This window comes from Balaenoptera acutorostrata, chromosome 4 (assembly GCF_949987535.1).
Source record: "Balaenoptera acutorostrata chromosome 4, mBalAcu1.1, whole genome shotgun sequence".
Lineage (NCBI taxonomy): Eukaryota > Metazoa > Chordata > Mammalia > Artiodactyla > Balaenopteridae > Balaenoptera > Balaenoptera acutorostrata.
Window position 1 is genome coordinate 150,968,582 of NC_080067.1, and position 24,510 is coordinate 150,993,091.

General features: G+C 58.7%; 1 protein-coding gene across 8 annotated transcripts; it reads right to left on the minus strand.

Annotated features, from left to right (window-relative positions):
• Nucleotides 1-1,985: 1,985 nt before the first annotated feature.
• SLC19A1 (solute carrier family 19 member 1) lies at nucleotides 1,986-23,543 on the minus strand. Of its 8 annotated transcripts, none has more exons than XM_057545573.1 (8): nucleotides 23,236-23,543; nucleotides 20,705-20,796; nucleotides 19,606-20,151; nucleotides 19,187-19,425; nucleotides 14,319-15,087; nucleotides 14,050-14,242; nucleotides 11,114-11,255; nucleotides 1,986-2,809 (listed from the first exon to the last, which is right to left on the minus strand). In XM_057545573.1, exons 4-8 carry the CDS (start codon nucleotides 19,373-19,375, stop codon nucleotides 2,594-2,596), a joined length of 1,509 nt encoding a protein of 502 aa, XP_057401556.1. In that variant the 5' UTR covers nucleotides 19,376-19,425; nucleotides 19,606-20,151; nucleotides 20,705-20,796; nucleotides 23,236-23,543; the 3' UTR covers nucleotides 1,986-2,593. The 8 variants fall into 8 exon arrangements, with proteins under 8 accessions (XP_057401556.1, XP_057401552.1, XP_057401557.1 ...); XM_057545569.1 differs by having other exon boundaries at nucleotides 20,705-20,799; XM_057545574.1 differs by lacking the exon at nucleotides 23,236-23,543 and adding an exon at nucleotides 22,743-23,181 and having other exon boundaries at nucleotides 20,705-20,799.
• Nucleotides 23,544-24,510: the final 967 nt, after the last annotated feature.

Consider the following 24,510-nt stretch of genomic DNA (forward strand, 5'->3'; position numbering starts at 1 on the left):
CTGCCTTCCTTGTGGGAGGAGTGAAGGGGGCATTTTGGGGTGCGCGCAGGCATCTCCAGGGGAGCTGGCAGGGTGGCCCAGAGCCCAGCTGCCCCAGGGTCTGCTGTCCAGGCAGTGTGACTGTAAACCAGAGGGGCTGGTCCTGTGAACCGTGTCTGTGGTTCCCAAACAGGCGCAAATAAAAATGACCATTTACACTGACACTTGGTTTGCAAGCAGCTTTCGCTGTCTTGAGTCCTCGGGAACCTCTGTCCTGGACGGCCCCGCTGGCCAATCCTGCTAAAGGAGCACAGGTGTGCACAGGTATACGCAGATGTATACGGATACACACAGGTGTGCACAGGTATACACAGGTGTGCAGATGTACACGGATGCACATGAATACACATGGGTTCCCAGAGGCATGGTCGTCCTTCAGTACCCGTGGGGGATCGGTTCCAGGACCGCCTCAGATACCAAACCTGCGGATGTTGAGGACCCTTATATAAAATGGTGTAATGCTTGCACATAACCTATGCACAGCCTCCTGTATGCTTTATCTCAGGTTACTTATCATACCTAATAACAAGAAAAATGCTACATAAATAGTTGTAAATACAATGTAAATTCCATGTAAATAGTGGCTGGCACATGGCCAATTCAAGTTTTGCTTTTTGAAACTTTATGGAATTAAAAAAAATATATTTTCAATCCACAGTTGGTTGAATCCTCAGATGTGGAATGCACGGATATGGAGGGCCACCATGGGTGTGTGCTGGTGTACATGGATATACACACGTGTGCATATACACATCTGTGCATGGGTGTACATGGATAAACGCAGAGGCACACATGTGAGTGATATACATGGGTGTGAGATGCACACAGGGGTACACAGATGTACACGGATGTGAGATACAGATACACATGCATGTCCATGGCTGTCCATGGAGGCCACAGGTGCCCTGCACCTTTCTCCTCTCTCAGGGTCTCCCGGGGGGCCAGCAGCCTCACGAGATCTTCAGAGCCGGGTAGGTGCCCCGGCGCCCGTGTCCCCCACCGCTGCGGCAGATGTCTGAGCCCGAGGGGCCGTGCACACTGCCCGGAGCAGGGGCTCAGTGGTGCCCCAGGAGCTCGGGACCGGGGGTGGCAGAGGCCGAGTGGGGAGGCTGCAGGGGGAGGCGGGAGACCAGGGCGCCGGTCGTGCTCATGGGGGGCACAGAGCAGAGCCCTGCCTCCTGGGTCAGGAGCCAGAGGCGAGCCCCCTCCACCCGTCAAGCCCCGCCAGCTCCCTGAGCACGGAGCGGGTGCTGCGCCTTCCCAGCAGCGTCCTGGGGTCGGCTGTGGTGTCTTGTGCGGATGCACCTGGGGACCACCTGCCCTATCTGACCCACACCGACGGCCGTGAGTCAAGCTGCGTGTACAGCCTCTTCCTCGACCCTCAGGGTGCCCCGAGACGCCCTGCTCACCCAACCCGACCTCGGGGATCCCAGGGGGCAGCCAGCTCCGGCCCCTCCTCCACCAGGCGTCCTGCTCTGAACTCGCAGCAGCGGCCTTTCCCGAAGATGCTGGATGAGGGCCGGAGGCCATGGGAGGGGCCGGGCTCAGCTCAGGACGGGGTTGGGTCCTCACCTGCTGGGGGGCAGGGCTGGGACCCTCTCTTGACCGGATGGATGCGTGGAGTCAGGGGTCCCCTCACTCGGGCTGTGCGTCTGCTTCACGTGCCTGGGGCCAAGCGGACGGTGTCACGTCTCAGAGGAAGCACGACCGGCTCTCGGGCCCGGCGGCAGTGCCCGGGTAACGTGGGCGAGTCCCCCGGGGGCTGGCGCGTGAGTGGCCCCCATCACCGGGAGGGGGTCAGCATCAACCCAGCTCCGGATCGAAGGACAGAGAGGACCTGGGGTGAAGCCCAGAACGGAGGAGCCGGTGCTCCCGGGCTTTCACCCGACGGAACTGCCACCCCCAGCACCCCGCTTCTCCCCCAGAAACAAGCCAGACGAGGGTCCTCATTTTTGTCAGTTTTTTTAAAAAAGGAACAGAACATCGTTTACAACGAAAGTACCTGGACAACTGCAGACGTCACAGTTCAGCCACAGGCTCCGGAACACGGCCCCCACCCCCAGGGCCCGGGACACCCCGTGGGCACCGGGTCCCCCGGGCTCGCGTCTGGGACCACCTTGCCATTTCCCCGGGACAAGGGGGTGAAAGCAGAGAGGTCTGGCGGGCACGTGGACCCCCCCACCGGCCACGTGTAGGCAGGGACAGCAAACCAGCCCCCGGTGGCCGGGCAGCTGCCTGGGCGTCCCCGGGAGGCCGCGGGTCATGGCCAGGGCGTGAAGCAGGGCTGAGGGGTGCCCTGCTCGGGGTGAGCCAAGGACCCCTGCGGAGGCTGGAGGCCCCTGAGGCATGGGTCTCGGGGACAGAGCACCGGGGTCCCGTCAGTCACCAGCGCCACAATCTGACGATGTGGACGATGCTGGAAACCCGTCCGCTGACACCCAGAAGACAGGCAGCTGCTGGGGACGTGTCAGCTCTGAGGTCAAGGCCCAGGCTCGGCTGCCTCTGGCGTCAGGAACCTGGCCGCCTACCGGCCAGGAGAGCAGGCCGGGCAGGGTCAGGCCTTGGCCTCAGGCTGCTCCCCCGTGGCCCACACGCCGTCCTCTGGGGCGGGCCCGTCCTGCACACCCTGCTCCTGCACCGGGCTCATCAGCTCCTGGGCCGGCGGCAGGGGCTGGTGGCGGCCCTGTCGGAAGTGGCGCAGGCCCGACAGCAAGGCCGCAAGGACATAGGCGACAAACAGCACCAGGAAGTACACAAAGTAGATGAGGAACTGGAACAGAGAGGGTGCAGGTGAGGCGGGCGGGGGCACCCCCCCCACGGCCCTCCTGCTCAGAGGCCAGGGGAGCACGCACGGCAAAGGGGGTGGGCACCCAGGGGTCATGGAGGTGGCAGCAGGGCCCAGCCTTCACCCACCCAGCGGAGCTTCTGCAAACCCAGCACTTCTGCGCCTCCGCCATCTGCCCCGTAGCACTTTGATCACCTCGTGTGACAGCAAATGCACACTTGGCTCTGGGGCCAAGTCCTCACGGAGGACACCTGTGCGGGCGGAGGCTGGTGGAGAACAGGCCATCCAGGTCTCCCGGCCCCCGCAGTCCCCATGGCCCCAGGGCAGAGCAGCCCTGCACCCCAGGACCAGTGAAGCTGCAGAGCGGTGACACACAGGGAGGAGCGCCCAGCACACGGGAAACTCCCCCCGATTCTCAGACCGCAGGGGGCAGGGGGTCCAGGGTGGTCTCCGTGTGTGGGCCAGACGAGCGTGAGTCCCACCCACGGCCCCGGAGCTCAGCTGCCCCAGGTGGTCTCCCCGAGAACCCCTCAGCACTGCATGCTCAGCCCTTCTAGGAAAGCTCATTTTCAGAAGCAAAACCAGGAAATGAAACGTCGGGGACTTGGCTTCCGGGAAGATGGAGCTGGCATGACTTGCCTGTTCCTCGCAAGTACGATTAAAACCCTGGACACTGCACAGACAACACACTGAAGGTGACTCTGAAAAGTGGATGGGGGCAGACTAGCTGGGACCTCGGAATCCAAGGAGCCCCACGGCAATGTGTTCCCTGGGCTTTTTTTCTTTCTGCTGCAAGTATTTTTAAAGGAACCAAAGAAGGCCACAAACAAGAAATGCCAGGAAACACAGAAGAAAACACTCAACAAAAGCTGCTCCGACCAAAGGATCAGGAGAGGGACCACCACCCCACCCAGCAGGACAGGACACTGATGAATGGCAACCACTCTCCTCCAGCCAGACCCCACCCTCGTGACCCAGGCTGTAAAACCTCCCACCCCCGTCGGGTGGGGTTGGTCAGGGCCCAGTGGGGAGCTGGAATGTTCACCCCCACAGGGACCACATGGAAAGGCTGGACTTTCACTCCCACCAGGTGGTGCCCCCCCTCCCTGAAGAGTCAGGACTTTTACCCCACCCAGCAGCAGTGAGAATGCCCCTCCCCCACCAGTGTCACTGGAGGCCACGTGGGGAGCAGTAATGAGGCACCCGTGGCCCTCCTGACCACTGCAGGCCATGTGGGGAGCTGGCACTCCCTTCCTTGCCCAGCAGTAAGGAGAAGCCCCACCCCACCCCTCAGTGTGAGGAGGGCTGAGTGGGGAGCCTAGAATTCCACCCCACCTGGCTATAACGAGGTACATGCCCCTAGTCCTCTGCTAGGCTGGTGTCACGAGAAGCTAGCTAAAACAGAAGGATTAAATAAGAGCCAGAGTCTCATAACATAATAGCCAAAATGTACAGGCTTCATTAAAAAAAAAATCACTCAGCATACTTAGAACCACAAAGATCTCTGAATGAATGAAATACAATCAACAGACACCCACACCAAGATGACAGAGGTGTTAAAGTTATCCAAGAAGGATTTTAAAGTAGCCATCATAAAAATGCTTCAACAAGCAATAACAAACATGCTTGAGACAAATGAAAAAAGTCTCAGAAAAGAAACAGAAGATATAAAGAAGAAAAGTTACAATTGAAAAATATAATAACCAAAATAAATACTCAGCAAATGGTCTCAACAACAGAATGGAGGGCACAGAGAAAAGAATCAGTGAACTGGAAGATGGAACAATAGAAATCACCAAATCTGAACAACAAAGAGTAAACAGATGGGGAAAAAAGCAGAGCCTCATTCTCCAGGGGACAAAATGTAACACTGTGTCATGGGTGTAAAATAAGAAGAAAGAAAAAGAATGGGGCTGAAAAAGTACTTGAGGAAATAATGACTGGGAAAACTTCCCAAGTCTGGCAAGGGACATAAACCTATAGATTCAAGAAGCTGAGAGAACCCCAAACAAGACAACACCCCCCAAATCAGACCAACACACACCATATTCAAATTTTTGAAAGCTAAAGACAAAGAAAAAGGAAATATCTTGAAAGCAGCCAGAAAAAAAATGACACCTTAAGGGAAAAATAATTAGAACGACAGTGGATTTTTCATCAGAAACCAGGAAGGCCACAAGGAAATGACAAATTTTTCTCATACTTGAAAAATTCAGGAATGAAAAATAAATCAAGACATTCTCAGATAAAGAAAAACTAAAAGAACAATTTGTCACCGGCAGACCTGCCTTAGAAGAATGCTTCAAGGAGGTTCTCTAAACAGAAAGTAAATGATAAGAAACTTGGAACATCAGGAAGGAGAAAGAACACAGTGATCAAAATTGTGGGTAAATAGACTTTCCTTCTCTTCAGTTTCCTAAATGTTTGACAGCTGGAGCAAAACTTAATATCCTATCTTAGGTGGCTCTAATGGTATATAGAAAAAATAAGTAAGACACTTGTACTTAAACAGTAGAGAGAAAGGTGACCTAAAGGAGGTGAGATTTCAATACTTCACTACAACTGGCCATTTAATACACAAAGCAACCATCAAAAAAGTCACCATGAAAGATACACTCAAAAATACAACAGATAAACCAAAATGAAATTCTGAAGAATCTGTAAATAATCTATGAGAAGGCACAAAAAAAGAAAACAGAAACAAAAGGCAGAGAGAATAAAAAGAAAACAAAAAATGAAATGGCAGACATAAGGACTAATACATCAACAATTACACTAAATATAAAGTCTAAATAAACCAATTAAAGACAGATATTGGCAGAGTGGATTAAAAAAACATGACAACCATATGCTATCTACAAGAAACTCAGGTATAACAATATAGTCAAGTTAAAAGTAAAAGGATGGGGCTTCCCTGGTGGCGCAGTGGTTGAGAATCTGCCTGCCAATGCAGGGGACACGGGTTCAAGCCCTGGTCTGGGAGGATCCCACATGCCGCGGAGCGACTAGGCCCGTGAGCCACAATTGCTGAGCCTGCGCATCTGGAGCCTGTGCTCCGCAACAAGAGAGGCCAATAGTGAAAGGCCCGTGCACCGCGATGAGGAGTGGCCCCCACTTGCCACAACTAGAGAGGGCCCTCGCACAGAAACGAAGACCCAACACAGCCATAAATAAATAAATAAATTAAATTAAATTAAAAAAAAAAAGTAAAAGGATGGAAGATAGTATGTCATGTAAACATTAACCAAAGGAAAGCAGAATGGCTATATTAATATCAGGTAAAGTAGACTTCAGAGAAAAGAAAACGACCACAGGCAGAGAAGAACATTATATAATGATAAAAGGCTCGATCCACCAAGACATCCAGTGTATGTGTATGCAACAGAGAGCTGCAAAAACGTGAAGCAAAAACACGACAGAATTGCAAGGAGAAATAGACAAAGTCACAATTATAAATGGAAACCTCAACACCCCTTCTCAACAACAGGCCAGACAAAAAAATCCATAAGGATAGAGAAGAAAGCAATAGCACCATCGACTATAGGACCTAATTGATATTTATGGAACACTCCACCCCAAAACAGCAGAATTCACATTCTTTTCAAGTGTACATGAAGCTTATAACAAGATAGACCATGCCCTGGCCCTTAAAACAAACCTCAACAAATTATAAGAATTGACATAATACAGATTGTGTTCTCTGATCACAATAGAACATAATCAAAATAGAAATCAATAACAGAAAGATAACAGGAAAATATCAAAACACTTGGAAAATAAACAACACATTTTGAAATAATCATAGGTCAACTAGAAAGTATGAAAGGAGATAGAAATACATAGAAATGAATGAAAAAGAAAATACAACATATCAAAATCTGTGGGGTGTAGCTAAAGCAGGCTGAGAAGGAAATGTATAGCAATAAATGGAAATATTAGAAAAGAAAATTCTCATATGATTTATCTAAGCTCCCATCTAAAGAACCTAGAAAAAGATGAGCAAAATAAATCCAAAGCAAGTAGAAAGAAGGAAATAATAAGGATAAAAGTTCTAGCCAGTAACAGTAAGGCAAGAAAAATAAATAAAAAGCATTAAAAAAAAAGACCTCCCAGAACTAATAAGTGACCTCAGCAAGACTATACAAGGTTAACTCACAAATATCAGTGTATTTCTTATACAGGCAGACCTCAGAGATATTGTTCAGTTCCGAACCACCGCAATAAAGTAAATATTGCAATAAAGCAAGTCACACAAATTTTTTGATTTCCCAGTGCATATAATAATTATGTTTATGCTATACCATAGTCTATTAAGTGTGCAATAGCATTATGTCTAAAAAAAACAATGTGCATACCTTAATAAAAATACTTTATTGCTAAAAAATGCTAACTATCATCTGACGATGCAGGGTTGCCACAAACCTTCAACTTGTAAAAAAGTCCATATCTGTGAAGCACAATAAAGTGAAGTACAATAAAATGAGGTCTGCCTGTACTAGCAGTGGACACCTGGACACTGTTATGAACTGAACTGTATCCCTGCAAAATTCGTTTGTTGAAGCCCTAAGCCCCAGTGCGACTGTATTTAGAGATGGGGCCTTTCAGGAATGATTAAGGTTAAATGAGGTCATGAGGGTGGGACACTAATCCAGTAGGACTCCTTGTAAGAGAGAGAGAGACACCAGGAGTGCACACCCACCGAGGAGAGATCACATGAGGACACAAGGAGAAGACAGCTGTCTGCATGCCGAGGAGAGAGGCCTCAGGAGAAACCAAACCTGCTGACACCTTGATCTCAGACTTCCAGCCTCCAGACTGTTAAGAGAATAAATTTCTGCTGCATAAACTACCCAGTCTGTGATATTTTGTTATGGCAGCCCTAGAAGATTAATGCAGACACCAAAATTATAAATACAGTATCATTTACAATTGCTCAAAAAAACACTGAAATTCTTAGGAATAAATCTAACAAAACATGCACAGCACTACAGTACTTGCATGTTGAAAACTACAAAATGCTGAAAGAAATCAAAGTTCTAAATAAATGGAGAGACATACCATGTTCACAGGTTGGAAGATTCAACATAATAAAAGATGTCAATTCTCCCAATATTGATAAACAGGCTTAATGCAATTCCTAGCAAAAGCCCAGCAAAAATTTTTGTAGATATACACATGATTATTCTAAAATTTATAGGGAAAGGCAAAGAAACTAAAATAGCTAAAATAATTTTTTTTTAAATTTCAAAGTTGAAGGAATCAGTGTACCAAATTTCAAAAACTTACCACCTAGCTACACAAGCAGGACAGCGTGGTGATGGAGGGAGGGTAGGCACATAGCTCAACGGAACAGAGAGCCCAGAAACAGACTCACGCAAGTGGTGGAAAGCAATTCAGTCTTTTCAACAAATGGTGCTAGAGCAACCAGACATCCACAGACAAAGGAATGAAATGTAAGCTTCACACCTTACACAAAAATTAACTCAAAACAGGTCACAGACTTAGATGTTGGGGAAAATCTTTGGGACCCAGGGCCAAAGAGTTATTATATGTGACACCAAAACTAAGATCCACAAAAGGACAAATGAATAAATCAGACCTCATCAAAATTAAAAACTTATGTTGCAAACAACCCTAGTAGGAAGATGAGATGGTGAGCTACGAGCAGGGAGAAGACTTTGCAAAGCACACATCCAACAAAGGACTACTGCCTAGAATAAATAGACATTCTCAAAACTCAAGTGAAAAAACAAAGGAGCCAATTAGGAAATGGGCAGAAAAGTGAAGGAACACTTCACCGAAGAGGATGTACAGATGGCAGCTGCACGTGAGGAGAAGAGCATCACAGCCACCAGGGAAAAGCAAATGAAAACCCCAGGGGTCATCAGCGCTCCACACCGTTCGGAATGGCCGAACAGAAATGGTGACCCCTGAAAGCTGATGAGAATGCGGAGAAGCCGGGTCCCTCAGGCATGGCCAGTGGGAACGTAACATGGTGCAGCGACCACGTGACCCAACAACCGTACTTCCGGGCATTTATCCAGAGAAATGGAAATCTGGGTTCACACAAAAAGCTATAAACAAATGTTTAGAGCAGCCCCCAACTGGATAAAGCCAGGGCTCTTGGCGGAGAGTGGGTAAATGAGCCGTGGTCCAGCCACCGCGGAGCCCCATGCAGCAAAGGACCGGAGCGAAGTAGCCACGCATCTCCAGGACTTGGGCTGAGTGGGGAAGGCAATCCCGACTCACAGCTGCAGGGTCCCACTCTCGCGATGACAACGCTATAGAAATGGGGGGCAGACCGCGGTGGCCAGGGGTCGGGGAGGAGGCAGGGTGGGGGCCCGGTGTGGCCGCGGGGGGCAGGGAGGGATGCGCCCGTCTCGACCGTGCGTGGTCCGTACCCCGACAGTGCCCGCACCGCAGACCTGCAGGACGTGACCGGTGGGAGGCTGGGCCCGCACCAGGTACGTGGGTCTTTGCATCACCTGTTACCCCACAGGTGAGTGTGTGGTGACCCAGAAGTAGAGTTCAACTTAAAAGACAAGCCAGCCCAGGCCAGCTCCCTGCATGCTCCGTGCTGGTTCCCACCACCGGCTCCGCCCCACTCTCACCACCCAGGACGGAGGGAAAGGGCACCCGGAGCACCGCACGCGGGAAAGGTGAGTAGGATGAGCTGGGGTGACTTTCCTTCTGGACGCCACCAGGATTTCTAACTACGAACAAACCTCTAGAGTTACCTTTTTAACCAGGAAATTAATCCAGCAGGAAAAAAATCAATATATTGTTGTCAGCTTGACCCAACGTGGCCAGAAGCTGTCACGTGGAAGGGGCTGGGGCCAGGTCAGGCGAGGAAGGCCCAGCCCCTGGGCCTCTCGGAAGCCCTGCTGCCCAGAGCTGGGACACCCAGGGCTCCAGGGAGGGAGAGGCTCCCCCAGGTGCTGGGGCCCCTCCCAGGCCAGCTGGACGGCCGCCAGGCAAGGCCCCATGGAAAGGCCAGGGGACAACATGCTCCCCTGCAGAGGCCACTGCTCTGGGGGAGAGGCCTCCCCTGGAGGGTCCCCAGTGAAGGAGGCCCCAGCCCGCCACCTCTGGACGACAGGCCTTGTGCTCTCCGGACAACCCCTCCCGCCCGCCCCGTAGGTGCAGCTGCATGTGCACCTGTGGACCTGAGTCCGGCCTGGCCACCCTGTTCAGCCACAGTCCCCAGTGTTCAGCCTGGGGCGGATGGGGCAGTGTCCCTGGAGGGCCCCACTGGTGACCAAGGGCCAAGACCTGCCTGCCCATGTGGACACGAAGGGCCAGAGGCTCTCATGTCCTTCACCCAAATGGATTTCCGAACCCCATCCAAAAAGCCAGTTTCTGAACAAGAGGGTCTCTCATGCCCGAACTTTCTTCCTGGCCAGCTTTGGGATCACCAAGGCACCTCGGACAGAGGGCTGGGACTTCTCCACGGAGCCGACCAAGCCCCAGGGAGGTCTGGGCTCCCAGCAGATGGAGGCTGCATCCCACAGGCAGAGGGCGGGGCAGGATCCCCGGGGAGCCCAGTGACAATCCCTCCCACGGGACCATCCTCTGGCTAATTCCCGCTCACTCAAGAGTGGTCCCGCCCTGGGTGAGGCCACCGGGAGTCACATGCCCGAGCGGCCCCCAGTCTCACAGCAAACAGGAATTCTCAAGTTCTTCTTGGAAGACCAAGGACCCGCCTAGGACTGGATGGAGGGAGGGGATGGGAAAGGGGCCAGCACGCGCCAACATCAACCCCATGAGCTCCACTCTCCGCTGCCCTCCACAGAGGAGACAGACAGCCGTCACGTGAGCCAGGACCCATCACAGGCAGGGACCTGAACGAGGGCACAGGGAATGCTCGGCCACGCCTCTGTCCCTCCTGGGACCTCAGCCAGCGCAGGGGGCGCCCAGGGCCGGTGCGAGCGCCTCCAGAGCGACCTGCACCCAGGATGGCCCTGGAGGCCCCAGAGGTCTCACCACACTCGACCGCGCATGCCCACCGCACTGCCCAGATGCGGGCGGCATTTACAGCCCCAAACTCAGCCCTGGCAGGGAGCCGCACGGGCTGGATTGTGGCCCCCTGCCACCTGGCCCTCTGACCCTTCCCTCCCTGCTCCCGCTCAGTCCAGAGGGTCTGGATGGAGACACCCCACCCTCAGCAGGTCTGTGGTCTGGGTCCCGGGAAAGGCAACGCCACTGGCTGGGTGGCCACCAGGAGGCCTGGCCAGGACACGCCCCAGAGCCTTCCCTCCTCAAGGAAGTGAGCCCAAAACGGGGGCTCACCTGAGAGCGGACTGGGAGGCCCAGGCCCCGCTTGTCGGAGACAACGAGGGTGATGATGGTCTTGAGAACAGTGGCGAGGAACGTGTTGACTCCGAAGACGAGGGCGCGGAGCTCTTGAGAAAGAGAAGACGCGATCTGAAAACTTAACGGGGAAGCGGCCGAGTCAGACTCAGCTGGGGGCGAGAGGCACGCACAGGCGCAGAGGGCCCAGGGGCGGGGCAGCGCCCCTGGGCCACCAGGAACAGCCGCGGGGGACAGGCGAGACCCACCCAGTGCCCAGGCTGCCCACCGCTCCGGGGCTGCGTCCTGAGCCGGCAAATCCTCCCGCAACGACTCACAAAGCGAGTGCAAAACCAGGTGCAGAAGGCAACCTCGGGAGATGCTTAAAGTCTCCTGGTAACTCCAGTACAGAGTAAGTCATAATCACGACAGGGTTCCCAGAAAATCAGCCTCATGAGAGCAGGGCATTAACAGACAGGGCACTGCACGGAGAGGGCACGAGGAAAAGTCCGGAATTAAAGTCCTTTGTTGTTAAACGATTCAGTAAATTATAGAAAGAACCGTAAAACAAATAAGGAAGGCAGGAGGAATTAGTACGCTCAGAGCCTGCAGTGCTCTGCAAAGAAATTAACATTTGAACGTACTTCCAATTAAAAGCCCCAAAGTGCCTTTAAAAAAAAAAAAGAAAAAACTGATCAAGAAGTGTTCTAAAGTTCTGAAGAATAAATGAACAAAAATACCCAAGAAGCCTCTAAAGAGAATGACCGAGGAGCTTCTGCTGGGGGGCTCAGGGGGAGGGGACAGTACACGAAGTGCCAGGATGAGCAGTCATGTGACAAACGGCGCACTAACTGAGACAGGAGGTGGATCAAAGGTCCCTGACGACAGATTAAGTCCTGGGAAGCGGGAGCTGGGCCAGGTCCCGCCGGCACAGGCAGAACGCCACACCACACACACAACTGACTCAGGTAGTGCTGCACGAACTCCGAGAGTCCGAGTAAAGCAAACGGTAACACGGCAACACATAATAAAAGGCTCCTATCACATGTGGTAGATGTAAGCGCACTGCAGATAATCAGGAAAAAAGAAATCCTAGCAGAAAAAGAAGCCACAGGTATAAACTGGGCAGGACGCCAGGGAAAGGCAAGTGGCCCGCGGGCCGCCCTCCACCACCCGCAGGGGCTGTGTGCCTGCCTGGACAGCGCCTGCAACATCTCTGACACCCCCTTCCGAAGCGCGTGTCCCCTGACCTGGCGGTTCCCTTCCAGGACCCACCTGAGGCCATTATCAGAATTTGGGGAGAAAAATGTCGGTGAGAGGGCGTGGCTCCCACGTGGTCTGTCACAGGAAGATATCGGTGACAGGGGCCTCGTCACCAGGAGGACGGAGGACAACGCCCTCTGACAAGGAGCCAGGCGGTTACGAGGGGCAGGGGTGCAGAGTGACCCCGGCTCGCCCCAGGCAGCCCAACACCCATGTCAGCCACGGGGGCTGGGGTCTGAGGGGGTCTGCTGTCTCCTTCACGCCTTTCTGCCTCACATCTGACCTTTTCTGCATTGTATCGGATCTTTTTGCCACGAACACCTATGGCTTTTACAATTAACAAGAACACGCGAGACACTAAGTGGTCCTGGGAGAAGTGAGGGAAAGACACCCACGGCTCTGGCGCCCGTTCCGAAACGCTGACAGTGACAGGACAGGTGGGACGTTTACAGGCTGAGCGTCAGGAGGGGAGGACACAGTGTCCAGTCTGCGTGGAAGTCCAGGCCACAGCCATGGCCACGGGGGCAGGGGGGCATTAGGAGCAGAAATCAAGAGAGCAGGGCCAGGGTAGTCGGGGTGTCTGGGCAGCACTGGCCCTGAGGGGGAGGAAAGGAAGGACGCAGCCCAGGGCAGGCAAGGGACGCTGGGTGCCGGGCGCTCCTGTGAGACGGCTCAGGGGAATCAGGCCACCACACTGCGGGGCGACGGCTGCAGAGGGTCAGGAGTCCGAGGACACGCTCTGAGCTCAACACCAGGCAGGGACAGATCTCGCTGGGCGTGACCGGAGCGGACAGTCCAAGTGGGGAGGGAGGTGCCCCCAGGGAGACGGGGCTCGGAGGGGAGCTAGGGCCACACAGCTGGGGACAATGACAGGCCACCTGCCAGGTGCAGGAGGTGTAAGTGTGTGTCCTGAGCACGTGTGCTGTGTGTGGCATGAGGGCGTGTTATGGTGTGAACCCATATGGTGTGAGCATGTGTCTGGGGTGAACACATGGTGTGCGTGTGCAGCTTCCTGAGAGGTCCAGTTCAAAGGGTGTACGAGGGTGTCAGAAGCCAGCAAGATGAGGGCTGAGGAAGGTTCTGGAAGGCACGGGTGGTCGGCAGGCAGCTCCCGGGACGTCCCCGGGCCAGTGCTGGAGCATCCCCAGGAGCGTGAGGAACACAAGGGCATCAGGGGAAGGGCTCCCCCAGGCAGGAGGCGATCTGGGTCACCCAGCCACTCTTGGGCTGTGAGCCACCGTGCCCACCAGTGGGAGTGGGAGGGGATGGGAATGACCCAAGATGGGACAGCAGGGCCAGGAGACTGGAAGAAAGGACTTCCCGAGGTCCGGTCCCTGTGGACACCGTGGCTCGAGGGGGGAGCAAAGGGGACGCCCACATGGCTCCTTGCCCAGCCTTGCGATCCTGGTGGCCAGGACGGGGCACGCTGTGGACAAGTGGGGCCCTGGCTAAAGGCACCCAGGGCTCACACGCCTCCTGATGTGAGTGACGCGCCAGCACACCTGCTCCGCGCTGCCCGGCACATACCCCTGCTGCTCCCCATGGAACCTTCTGGAAGGAGGCCTCTCGATACACACAGTGCACGACCCTCCAGCTGCCCACCCTCGGCTCCAGTCTTTCGGGAGTCTCCTGCCAGCAGTCCCGCTTGGCCACCCCGCACCAGCCCGACTCACGTGGCGATGGGCACCAGGAGCTGGTGGGAGCCACGGAAGAGCACGAAGGCCGAGTAGCACAGCCAGATGTTGCTAGTCTTGTACATGAGGAAGATGAGCCCGGCCTGCAGCACCGTCACCACCGCGATGATCAGCTTAGCCCACAGCGCCCAACGGATCTTCACGAAGCCGGCGGCAAAGGAGGTGATGGCACCTGGGGAGACAAGACGCATCAGCGCCGTCCTCGCCCTCACGGTCACCACCGTCCGGGTGAGGCAGGCGGGGCGTACCGAGCAGAGTGGAGGCGGCATCCGCCCCGCCGTTGTAGACCCTTGTGGTGTCCGTGGTGGGGTTGACCACGTTCCACAGGATGTGCACGTAGTAGACGATCAGGTAGTAGCCGGCGGAGTTGAAGACCCACCAGAGGGACCAGAGGCGCAGCTGCGGCAGCCGCGCGGTGTGGCCCAGCTCGCGGAGCATGTGCGCGAGCGCTGAGTCCCGCCAGGAGGCCGGCAGCTGGCCCGGCTTCCCACCCGTGGGCTGAACTTGGCCCAGGTTCATCCGGTCCAGCTCGGAGGGCGAGGCCCCGGCACAGGCAGGCGCTCCGCGGTTGAAGAAGAGGCTGCGCTTGGGGCGCTTCAGGAAGAGCGTGAGGACCAGGCTGAAGGCGAGGAAAGCCAGCGAGATGTAGTTGAGCGTGGAGAAGGGGATCCTGCCCACCGTGACCAGCAGCTGGCCCAGCACCGAGCTGGTGAAGACGCCCAGCAGCACGGAGGCCCGCGAGTAGCCGGCCATGCGCTGGTAGCAGGCGGGGGGCACCAGTGAGAAGATGTAGGAGGAGTAGGCGATGCGGGCCGCCATGGTGATGCTGAAGAAGAACTCCATGAACTGCATGTGCAGCACGGACGAGCCGAACAGCAGCAGGAGCCACACGGACACGTAGCTCAGGCCCTGCAGCAGCAGCACTGGCTTGTAGCGCAGGTAGTCGGTCAGCAGGAAGACGGGCACCAGCACTGCCAGGTAGGAGTAGGACAGCACCGGCGTGATCTCGTTGGTGACCTGCAGGACAGCAGGCGTGTGACCCCAAGCCCCTGGAGCGCCAGTCGCCCATCACGTCTACCGGACTTGGCCGGGTGCCTGGGAGCCCCACCCGGACCCCACGCACCCCTTTACCGTGGCGCCCCACCAGGACTACGTGGGGAGCGCCGTCCTCCAAAGACGTGCAGCCCGTTAAGACTGTCCAGGGCAGCCAGGGAAATGGAGAAAAGCACAGCCCGACCACCAGACCGTGCTCTACCCTGACCTCATCCCCCACGGGCGTGCTTCTCAGACAGCAGCTCGGTGCTGACACACGCAGAGAGCTGGTAAGTACGCTGAAAATAATCAGTAACTACATGCTAAGCCATGCTGATCCAGGCTTGTTTGTTTCTAACGAAATAAAAACATGATATGATTTCCCCTTAAGTCTACCGATACAGAAAACAGAGCTGTGACCAATCTATACTCATGCTGGCCGCCAATGAAGGCCTTCAGTGGCCGGTCCCACTCGGTCCCAGGGCACAGGGGATGCAGGAGAGGACTGGGCCCTCAACCCCCCTTTGCCAGGCAAGACTAGGGGCATGCGTCCACGGGAGCCAGGGCTCCCGGCTCCACCAAGGGAGCTGCCCGCAGCCTCGGCCATTCAGCTCTCCACTCAAAGAGGGCTGGCCCAGCAGGACGCTCCCTCCTGGGCACACAGGGCAGAGGCCAGAGCCACAGACCCTCTTGGGACGACAGCCAGATGTGCCCCTGGCTGCCCAGGAAGGGCCATCCTGGACCCACCTGGGCCCAGCCCCCAGCAAGAGGTCCCGGCTCACAAGAGGCCCAGGTCCCTGGCCTCGGGCCCTCCCTGGGGGATGGACACGGGACGCACCTTGTGCTCAGAGCCTCTCCAAAGGCCCAGGTGGGTTTTCAGCAGGTGGCCCCTCACAGGGGCTGCACCAGACCCCATCTGACACCTCCCAGGGGCTCCAACTGACCCCACCCAGGGATTCCACCTGACCCTGGCCAGGGCCCGGCCATGGCTCAGATCAGCCAGGGCAGCACCAGGTGAGCCTCGGGCCTTGTTGGGCTCTCAGAGGCTTTGGCCTCCCTTGGGTCCTACCTGACTCAGGGCGCTAACCCTGACTCACCTGCTAACACCATGGGGCGATCCCTGCGCCAGCCCAGGGGGCCCTCAGCCCTGCAAGGCCAGCAGGCCCCAAGGCCCACTTTACAGATGCTACCAAAGACCCAGAGCCAAGCCCAGGCCAGCACGTGGGGCCCAGCCATGCCCACCGCTTAGCGGCCAGCTCACCTGTGGGTTTCTGCAGCCCTCGAATCTGTCCCCCCACAATGTGCCACCTGACCAGCCAGCCCCCGGGCAGTGCTTCCCAGTGTGTGCCCAGGACCCCAGGCTGGCACGCACACCCACCACCTCCAGGGCTCCCCTGCCTGGTGGCCTCCTGCACCACATGCCCACCAGAAGCCATGGCTGACCCCAAAGGCTGTGGTCCCCCAAACACCGAGCACTAATGGCCCCAGGACAGTCCAAGACAGTATTGGTGCAAGTCCGTCCCCGGGGCAGGATGAGTAACCAGCGCTGGTCCCAGAGCCACGGGGGCCGGCTGCAGGGGTCAGAGCCTTGTTTATGGAAAACTCCTGGAACATCAAACCATCTCTCAGTTAGCTGACGAAACCTCTTGGCAGATGGCTTGCACAGCTGCAAGGGCCACGGGGTCAGAGCTGAGGGAGACCAGCTGGGCTTTCCCTCCCGCTGCCGCTGCCCACACTTCTCAGGCTGGGCAAGCACACAGGCCAGGCGACAGGCTGACCCGTGCCACACCTGTGAAGCGCTGGGAGCACAGGCACCCACAAAGTCCCTGGGGCAGGTGGCACGAGGAGGGCCTCCTACTGGCCTCGGTCCAGCATCGCTGGGCCATGTTCCCAACACCTCGGTTTGGACGGGCCGGGTCCAGGCTGAGGGGCAGGACGCGGGAGCTGGGCCCAGGTCACGACCCAGGTGGCTTCAGGGCAGCAGCTGCTCTGAAGACAGGAGGCCTGGTTGGGGCCCCACAGCATCCAGGACCAGGACGGGGCACCGTGGGCCCTGAGGACCGGCAGGACCAGGGGAGCAGGGCAGGGCCAGGCCAGAGGGGCCCTGAATTCCAAGAGCAGCCCCAAGAGCCAACACCTGGCAGCACCCAGAGGGGCGCTGAGTCCTGCCTGATAGGGGAGCGAGGACAGGACAGGGGCCACCACGGAGGATCGCGCCAGAATGGGCGGCGTCAGCCATGGGCTTGGAAGGACTGCTGGGTGAAGCACCTTCACACAGCAGGGGTCGTGATGTGAAGGGCACGGGCCACCATGGAGGCGGGCGGGGGCAGGCCCAACCCAGGCAGCTCAGGTGCAGAGGAATCACAGGCCCAAAGGCGCAAAGCAAAGCTTGGACCCTCCGGGAGGTGCTTCACGAACCGGGGGTGGCGGCATGTGGGGCAACACTCAGCACAAACCAAAAGGAAAATCCGGCAGAATTAAAAGGTGAAGCTGCGGCATAAAAGGACACGGCAAGCAGGGAGGAGGCCCGCGCAGACAGGAGAAGCCGCTGCCCACGGGCGGTGGATCCCGCCAGCGCCAGGAGTCCGCCAGGCACAGGAAGGCAGGCGCCCGCAGGGAGGGGGAGACTGGCCGAGGCCTCACTCTAGGGACAGCCAGGAACACGGGACCGCGGCAGAAATCGAGGAAATGCAAACCCGGCAACAAGCTCTTCCGTCTATCAGATGGGCAGAAACTCAACAGCGCCTCACGGGTGCTGGCCCGAGGAGCTGGAAGCAGCCTCACGCTGCAGGGGGTCACGGCAGGAAGCCACCGGCAGCAGCGTTTCCCCCAGGGACGAGCTGGTGACCCCGGAGACCCCTGGAGCAGGGGAGGGCAGGCCCTCTGTGGTTTGAGGTCCTGGGTGCAAGTTGGGCAGCACCAGCCCGAATCTGTGTGGGAGGGCCACAGACCCGCCGGGCTCTTCCCAGACAGGCCTCTGCCGTCCTCTGGTCACGTCCAACGCCTGGTGGGTGGCTTAATTTCTGCAACCTACTGTTTAATCGGTCACCGAGTGAGCTAAGAGGGCAGGTGGGGGGAGCTCATGACAGGTTTTCCTTCTTGTTACTTTCGCGGAGCTTCCCACTCACTCCTACGTCATCTCCGCAGTGGAAGACGGCCCCTCGCAGAACAGGGTGGTGTCCAGGGAACCGGCCAATCAGCGAGCGAGGGATGTGCAAGACCGGCTGCTGGAGGGAGGCGAGCCCCCACCCCGGACTCGCCCGGGAAGTGACCCCTCTGGCTGCAGTGCTGGCCGCGCGCTCAGACACAGTCACACACACACAGCTTTGAGCCTGTGCGCGCGGCCCGGGCACCCCGCTGTGTCCATTTTCCAAGAGGGCTACTTTGAGGGGACAGGCCTCATCTGCACGGCGACTCCATGTGACTTAATTCCGGGGTCGGCGAGGGGTTGGGGCCGAGCTCTGGGCCAGGGAGAGGCAGGGGCTCCCTGAAGAAATCAAGTGGGAAATCCCAGTGGGACCCAACGGGGGCCAGCGACAGCGACAGGGGGTGTGGAGGCCGGCGGCCACCCTGGAGGGGACAGACAGGGCTGGCGGGCCGGGGCCAGGCTCTGGGGCGGCGGGCGGCCCTCAGGCAGGACGAGCAGGGGTGGTGACCACAGCCCTGACCGTGAGCTTCATCAACCAACGGCCTCTGCGCCCTTCTGATTTGTTTTATTTTATGGAGACAGAAACCGGGAGGGACACTAGCTGCCTGTTGCTGCTTCTACGCCACGTTTGACCCCAGAGACCCGCCGGGTATAAGCTTATTAGTCAGGTTCCAATGAGACCCTTTGTCCTTGTTCTGAGCAAAAGTCAAATCCCTTCTGTAATCCCTTTGGGCAAACAGGCCTCTGCTGGAAGCAAGGGCCCAGCGGGCGGGCGGGGGCCCCCTTGCGCTCTCCCCTCAGAGGCCCACGGCAGGCATGGACCCCTCTGCCGGACCCACCATCCCTCTAACTGCGGGGACCTGGCAGCCGCCAGCGCCCGCAGCCCGAGCAGCCCCCGCACTCCGGCCCAGCCCGCCCACACGCGCGCCCACGTGCCTGCTTCTGCGTGAAGTTCTTGTCGGGGCCCAGGAGGTAGGGCGTGATGAAGCTCTCCCCGGGCCGCATCTGGGACATGAAGCCGTAGAAGCAGAGGCAGAACGCCAGGCTCCACCAGGACTGCAGCTTGCAGCCCGGCCTGGGCTCCGCCGGCACCTGCTTCTCCACCTCCGGGCCGGAGAGCGCCATGCTGCCCAGGCCCCCGACGGCCCTGCAGGAGACCGAAGGGGACGCTGTACCTGGGAAGGAGAGCCAGAGTCAGGGCGGCTCAGCAGACAGCTCGCAGCCGTCTCCCGCCTCCGGAAACTTGGCTGCAAAGGGCTCCTCCCCCCGTCATTCAATCGGGCTCTACCTCACACGGTGGAGAGGCCCCAGCCCCAGCCCCAGCCCCAGCCCCAGCCCCAGCCCCGTGGTCCAACCTGGAGCTTGTGGCGATCCAGGAGCCAGGCCCAGCCAGGCCACGCTGTCACCACTTCTGGGGGCTCCAGGGCTGCAGCTCCCATAGAGTGGCTGCCAACCACGTGGGGCCCATAAATGTTAAGTAACGAAAACTAAATGCAATTTAAGAGCCAGGTCCCCGGGGACACTGGGCTCCTCTCACGTGCTCACGGCGCCGGCTGTGATCGCTGCGCTGCGTGCACCTCCCCCGCAAGGTCTGACGGCCTGCTTCTCACGGTGCCCCAGCACCTGGCGTGTCCAAGTGCCAGACCCAGAGGAGGAGCAGTCACGCCCGCGATGGCCCAGAGGACGTGGCAGAGGAGGACCTGCCGGGCCAGGCACACACCAGACCACAGTACAGGGGTCAGTGACGGGGGCAGAGAACCCCCAGGGGCCACCGAGGGCAGAGTAAGACTTCACCCCAGTACCGTGATTTCAACACAGGCCTGGGCCTCGCTCAGCAAGGGGAACTACTACAGTCAGATGCGCCCGGCTGTTCTTCTTTCCTCCTGTGTTTATTTCTGTGACTGCGGGAAAATAGGGGGCTGCTGTGTGACAGCAGTAAACCCCCTGAAGAAGCTGCGGCTGGCAGGTTTGTTTGTGAAGCTACAATGAGGGGCAGGGTAGGGGTGAGGGGGGCAACAGTGGCCCAGGAGTTACAGGGTCCTAGGTCCCAACGTTCTCGAGGGCCAAGGGAAACACCAGCTAGGACGGGGGCTGGAACCCGGCCCCTCCCCCCGGCACCCCTCCCCCTGGGAGGTGTGGCCCACCAAGAGCGCACAGGCCAAATGGCTCCAGCAGAAAGACTCTGATGTTTGGGGCGGAGGGTGCACACATGGCCCCCCACTCCAGCCCCAGGAGTCCGCCAAGTTCACTCTCCCACTCCTGGGGCGCTGCCCCCTGGGTGCCAGAAAAATGCACACTCGCAGCCAGCTAAGCACCCAGCGTGGGGTGAACAGCCAAGAATTTACAAAGCCCAGGGTCCCCAGGAGTGGGCCCCCACCTTCCCTGTCCCCCAGGGGCTTGGGGGCCCCTGCTCCTGGCCCCCTGTTCTGAAGGAGATGACAGAGGCTTCCTTACCTGGCGTCCCCCGAATCCCGGGGCGGAAGTCTCAGACACCAGAACCCAGCAAGCTCACCAGCTTCTTCTTTCTACTTCCTGGACTCCCATGGCTTCTGAAACCCCAAGGCGGTGCTTCTGAGACTCCAGTGAGAGCTTGTCAGAAGTTTGTCTGAAGGTCTCGGACACACCCCAGGACTCTGCACCCTGACACGGCCCCCGGACATGCCCAAACAGGTGACCGAGCATGCAGGGAGCTGCTGCCTCGGGATTTCCAGCTGGTCACCGTTAAGAGCTCCGCCTCCAGTATCTCAGGCCAACACCACAATCCCGCCTCCACCGACACGAAGATGGGCCCCAGGGCCCCGGCGCCCAGCCCTGAGGGTCCCAGGAGTCCTCCAGGGTCACAACACAGTGGTGGACCACCGCCATCCCCAGAAGCAAAGACATGCAAGGGTCCACACCCTGCAATGGCCAGGGAGCTGGTGCGGGGCGGGTAGGGGGCAGTGTCTGCTGACACCCGGGGAGCAGGGCTGAAGGGACGGGGTTTACATGGGGTCTCAGGGAGTGTCCCACGAGCTGCGCCCCCTCCCTCCCAGCCCCACCCCTACCATCTGGGGACGCTGTGCTCAGTGCTGGAGTCCCTCACCTTCCTCCTGAGTTACGGGACAGCTAGAAGGAAGGAGGGGCCTCCCCCCAGCCAGCAGGGAGAAACCCAGGCCTCCTCTGCTCTTGGATCACAGGAAGCAAAGGGCCAAGGGCTCACGTTGGGCTCACGTGCGCACGGTCTCGCCTCTGGGCTGCAGCCCATTGGCTGGCGGGTCTTCCAGGCTGCACAGGAAGCCTTTTACCTGCTGTCTCCAAAAACATCTGCTCAAGAAGCCCCTGAGCCTCAGGCCTGCCACCCAGCAGGGGTGGCCAAAGGAAGGCAGCCTCTCACCGGGGCTGGGAAGGGCCGTCACGCGCGCCAGAAAGAGGGCCTCCAACTACCTCTGTGCTTCTCACTCAGCCCGGGTGCCAGGGACCCGCTCTCCAAGGACGTGAGTGAAGATGCCCACCCTGGACAAAGGCAGCCGCCTACCCTAGGAAACCTCTACCGCCCCGTGGCGGCCCAGTGACCCCTGGAGCCCGGCCTCCCCCTGCCCCGTGCCAGGGAAGCAGAAACAGCAGTGAGGATGCCGAGACGCACAGAAGGTACCAGACCCTGCAGGGCTCCCTTCAGAAATGGCCACTTTCATTCCTGCTTGACGTTTTTTCCTGAGCGTTGCTTTAAAATCTGTCCCTTCCACCCACATAAGGCCCTCCTCCAACTTCTTGTGGGGGGCACAGTCCTGGGCCTGCCCTTCACCAGCACCCCTGGCTCCCCACGGTGAGAAGGCCCCTGCAGGGGCACCCAGGGCAGAACTGCGGGGAGGGGGCCGCAAGGCAGCGCTGACCTCTGTCACCCGTCACAGGCGGAAATGCCCCTACAGGCCTCACTGAAGAGAGAAGGGCCAGGCCTCAAGGAGCCGGCACTGCGGCCGCTGCGGGACCACCACCTGGGGCCGTGATCGGTGGCACTGATCCGAACTAAAGGGACACCCGCCACACCAGGCCGGGCCCACTTTGGAAGGTGCGTCCCTCCCACACTTGGCTCCGCACCACCGGACGCGCTTCCCAAAGCTTCCAAAACAGGCGGAGGGCTGCCAGCTCATGGGCCCGTGGCTGGACTGCAGGGTCATGGGGAGTTGCTTGGCCCCATCCCGGGAGCACGGGCTGCCACACAGGAGCAGCAGGGCCCCCGGGAGGAGAGGCCACCTGTACTGCGGCCTGGGATGGGGGTGCGGAGGAAAGGGCGGACGCCGAGCCGGGTTCTCCCCTAGCGAGGTTGGGCCCCCAGCAGGGAGCTCCGAGGACTACGGCTCTGGCACGGTGGGCAGCCTGGGAGACAGCTGCTGCTTCTAGATGCATTCCGGAGTTCTGAGCTGGCCCAGATTCCAACCTGTATTCTGAGACCTGCAGCCGGGGATCCCCACATGGCGAGGAACCCCATGAACACACGTGTGTGCCTGGCGGATACCTGGACACCCAGGACAAGTGTTTCGGATAGGACCCGGGGGAGAGCTTTCCTCCCGCAGATGTGTAGAGCGTCCCACTGCTCTGGACCGTCTCCAGCGCTGGCCTCCAACCGCGCCAGGAGCTGCTCCAAGGGGAAGTTGTTCACAACTACAGACTCCGGGTGCAGGAAACAACAGTGGCTTGGCTGGAGACCAGAAGCGCACCGGGGGCTTCTCCACAGGCCCGCGCGGAGACCGAACGTGACAGACGCTTGGAGCGTGCGCCTGGGTTCCCACATGGGGCGAGGCTGCACGTGGGACTCACCGCCCCTTCACTCAGCGCCAGCGCCCCCGCGCCCAGCCCGCGCCAGGGGCCCGTGCCCCCTGTGCTCTCCCCGGGCCCCAAAGCCCCCGGCCCCCGTCCACCCGACACTCGGAGCGCGTGCACCCCCGCGCTCCTCCCGCAGCCCCCGGTCCTCGGCCCCGGAGCTCCTGCAGACAGGGGAGCCCCGCTACCTGAGCGCTCGCGGCCTCCGCTGCTTGGCGCTAGAAGGGACCACACTGCCCACAATGCCCCGCGGCGGCGCGCTTCCGGGAGGCTGGGGGAGGGGCGCACCTGGTCCCGCCCCCGCCGCACGTCACCGCCGCCAGCAGTTGCACGGTCTCTGACGCGCGCCCCACCGTGGCACCCGAGGTCCCCGCGGGACGGGCGCAGCAGCCCCGCGCGCACGCCCCGCGCCCTGGGACTCAGTCCCCACCCCAGCCCACCGCGTCGCCGCCCCCGATCACGCGCCCCTGGCCGCCCGGCGCGGGCGACTCCCCGTGCGTCCACACGCCCGGCCGCACCCTCCGGAGCCCCCTCCCGAGCTCCTCGCGCGCCCCTGGCGCCTACCCCCCCAGCGCCTGGCTCTGGTCATACCGATCACAGCTCGGGGTTGTGCTGGAGGCCTCCGGGAACGGACCTGGACAGAGACGCGTCCCCCCGCGCCCCGCAAGCTGTGACCGCCCCTCGACGAGTGCAGACCCCCTGAATTATGCACAGCCTGTCCCGCCGCCACCCTGTGCCTTTTCTTTTCGGTTCATCCATTCTGAGATGCTCCTTTCCTAGCCAGCCCGCAAACTCAAGCCAGGGGCGTGGGTCCCTGAGCCAGGCAGGACAGGACTGTGGCGTTGGAAGGGGCCCCCTCCCCCCACGCAGGCGTCTGTGCGGATCACCCTGACCCACGCTCGCTCTGGTGGTTGACTGGGAACTCCAACAAGGCACAGGCTCAGCCTTCCCGAGGGACGAAGCGTAAATTGGGAGACGGGCACAAAGACAAAGGGATGGACCAGAGGTCTGTTTGGACCTAGCAGAAGGTCCCCTGGAGGGATCCCAGGGAGGGAACAGGACAATGTCTCTCCCCGCTCCTCACGGCAGGACCGCCCCCCCGGACTTGACCTGTCTGGTGCAGTGAGGGCCGTGACAGTGAGGGATGCCGGCCTCTGAGTCATGGCAGGGAAGTTGCGGTGCCCAGGCTGTGACCCTCAGGCTGGAGCAGTGGGAAGCAGCCTCTGTGGCAGCCCCACTGCTCCCCACTCCTCACTACTGGGAGGGGGAGAACCTGGAGGCTGGCCTCACAACCTCAGAAAGCGGCTACGCCCTCCTGCTGCCCTAAAGGATGGCACAAAGGAGCATGGCCACGGGGCACCCAGCAACAGTTGGTTGCTGGGCCATTGCCATTGGCCAAGTCTGGGAACTGGCCCAGACCAGCAGTGCGGCCCCTTGGGGAGCAGGACGGACAGCACCCTGGG

Bases quoted from the DNA above. Each gene is read 5' to 3' on its own strand.
- SLC19A1 (XM_057545573.1), bottom strand. From the start codon at position 19,375: ATGGCGCTCTCCGGCCCGGAGGTGGAGAAGCAGGTGCCGGCGGAGCCC. The intron at 11,256-14,049 runs GTGAGTCGGGCT...TTCCCCGTTAAG, and splicing joins CTCCTGGTGCCCATCGCCAC to TTTTCAGATCGCGTCTTCTC. The intron at 2,810-11,113 runs GTGAGCCCCCGT...TCTCTGTTCCAG, and splicing joins GCCTCCCAGTCCGCTCTCAG to TTCCTCATCTACTTTGTGTA.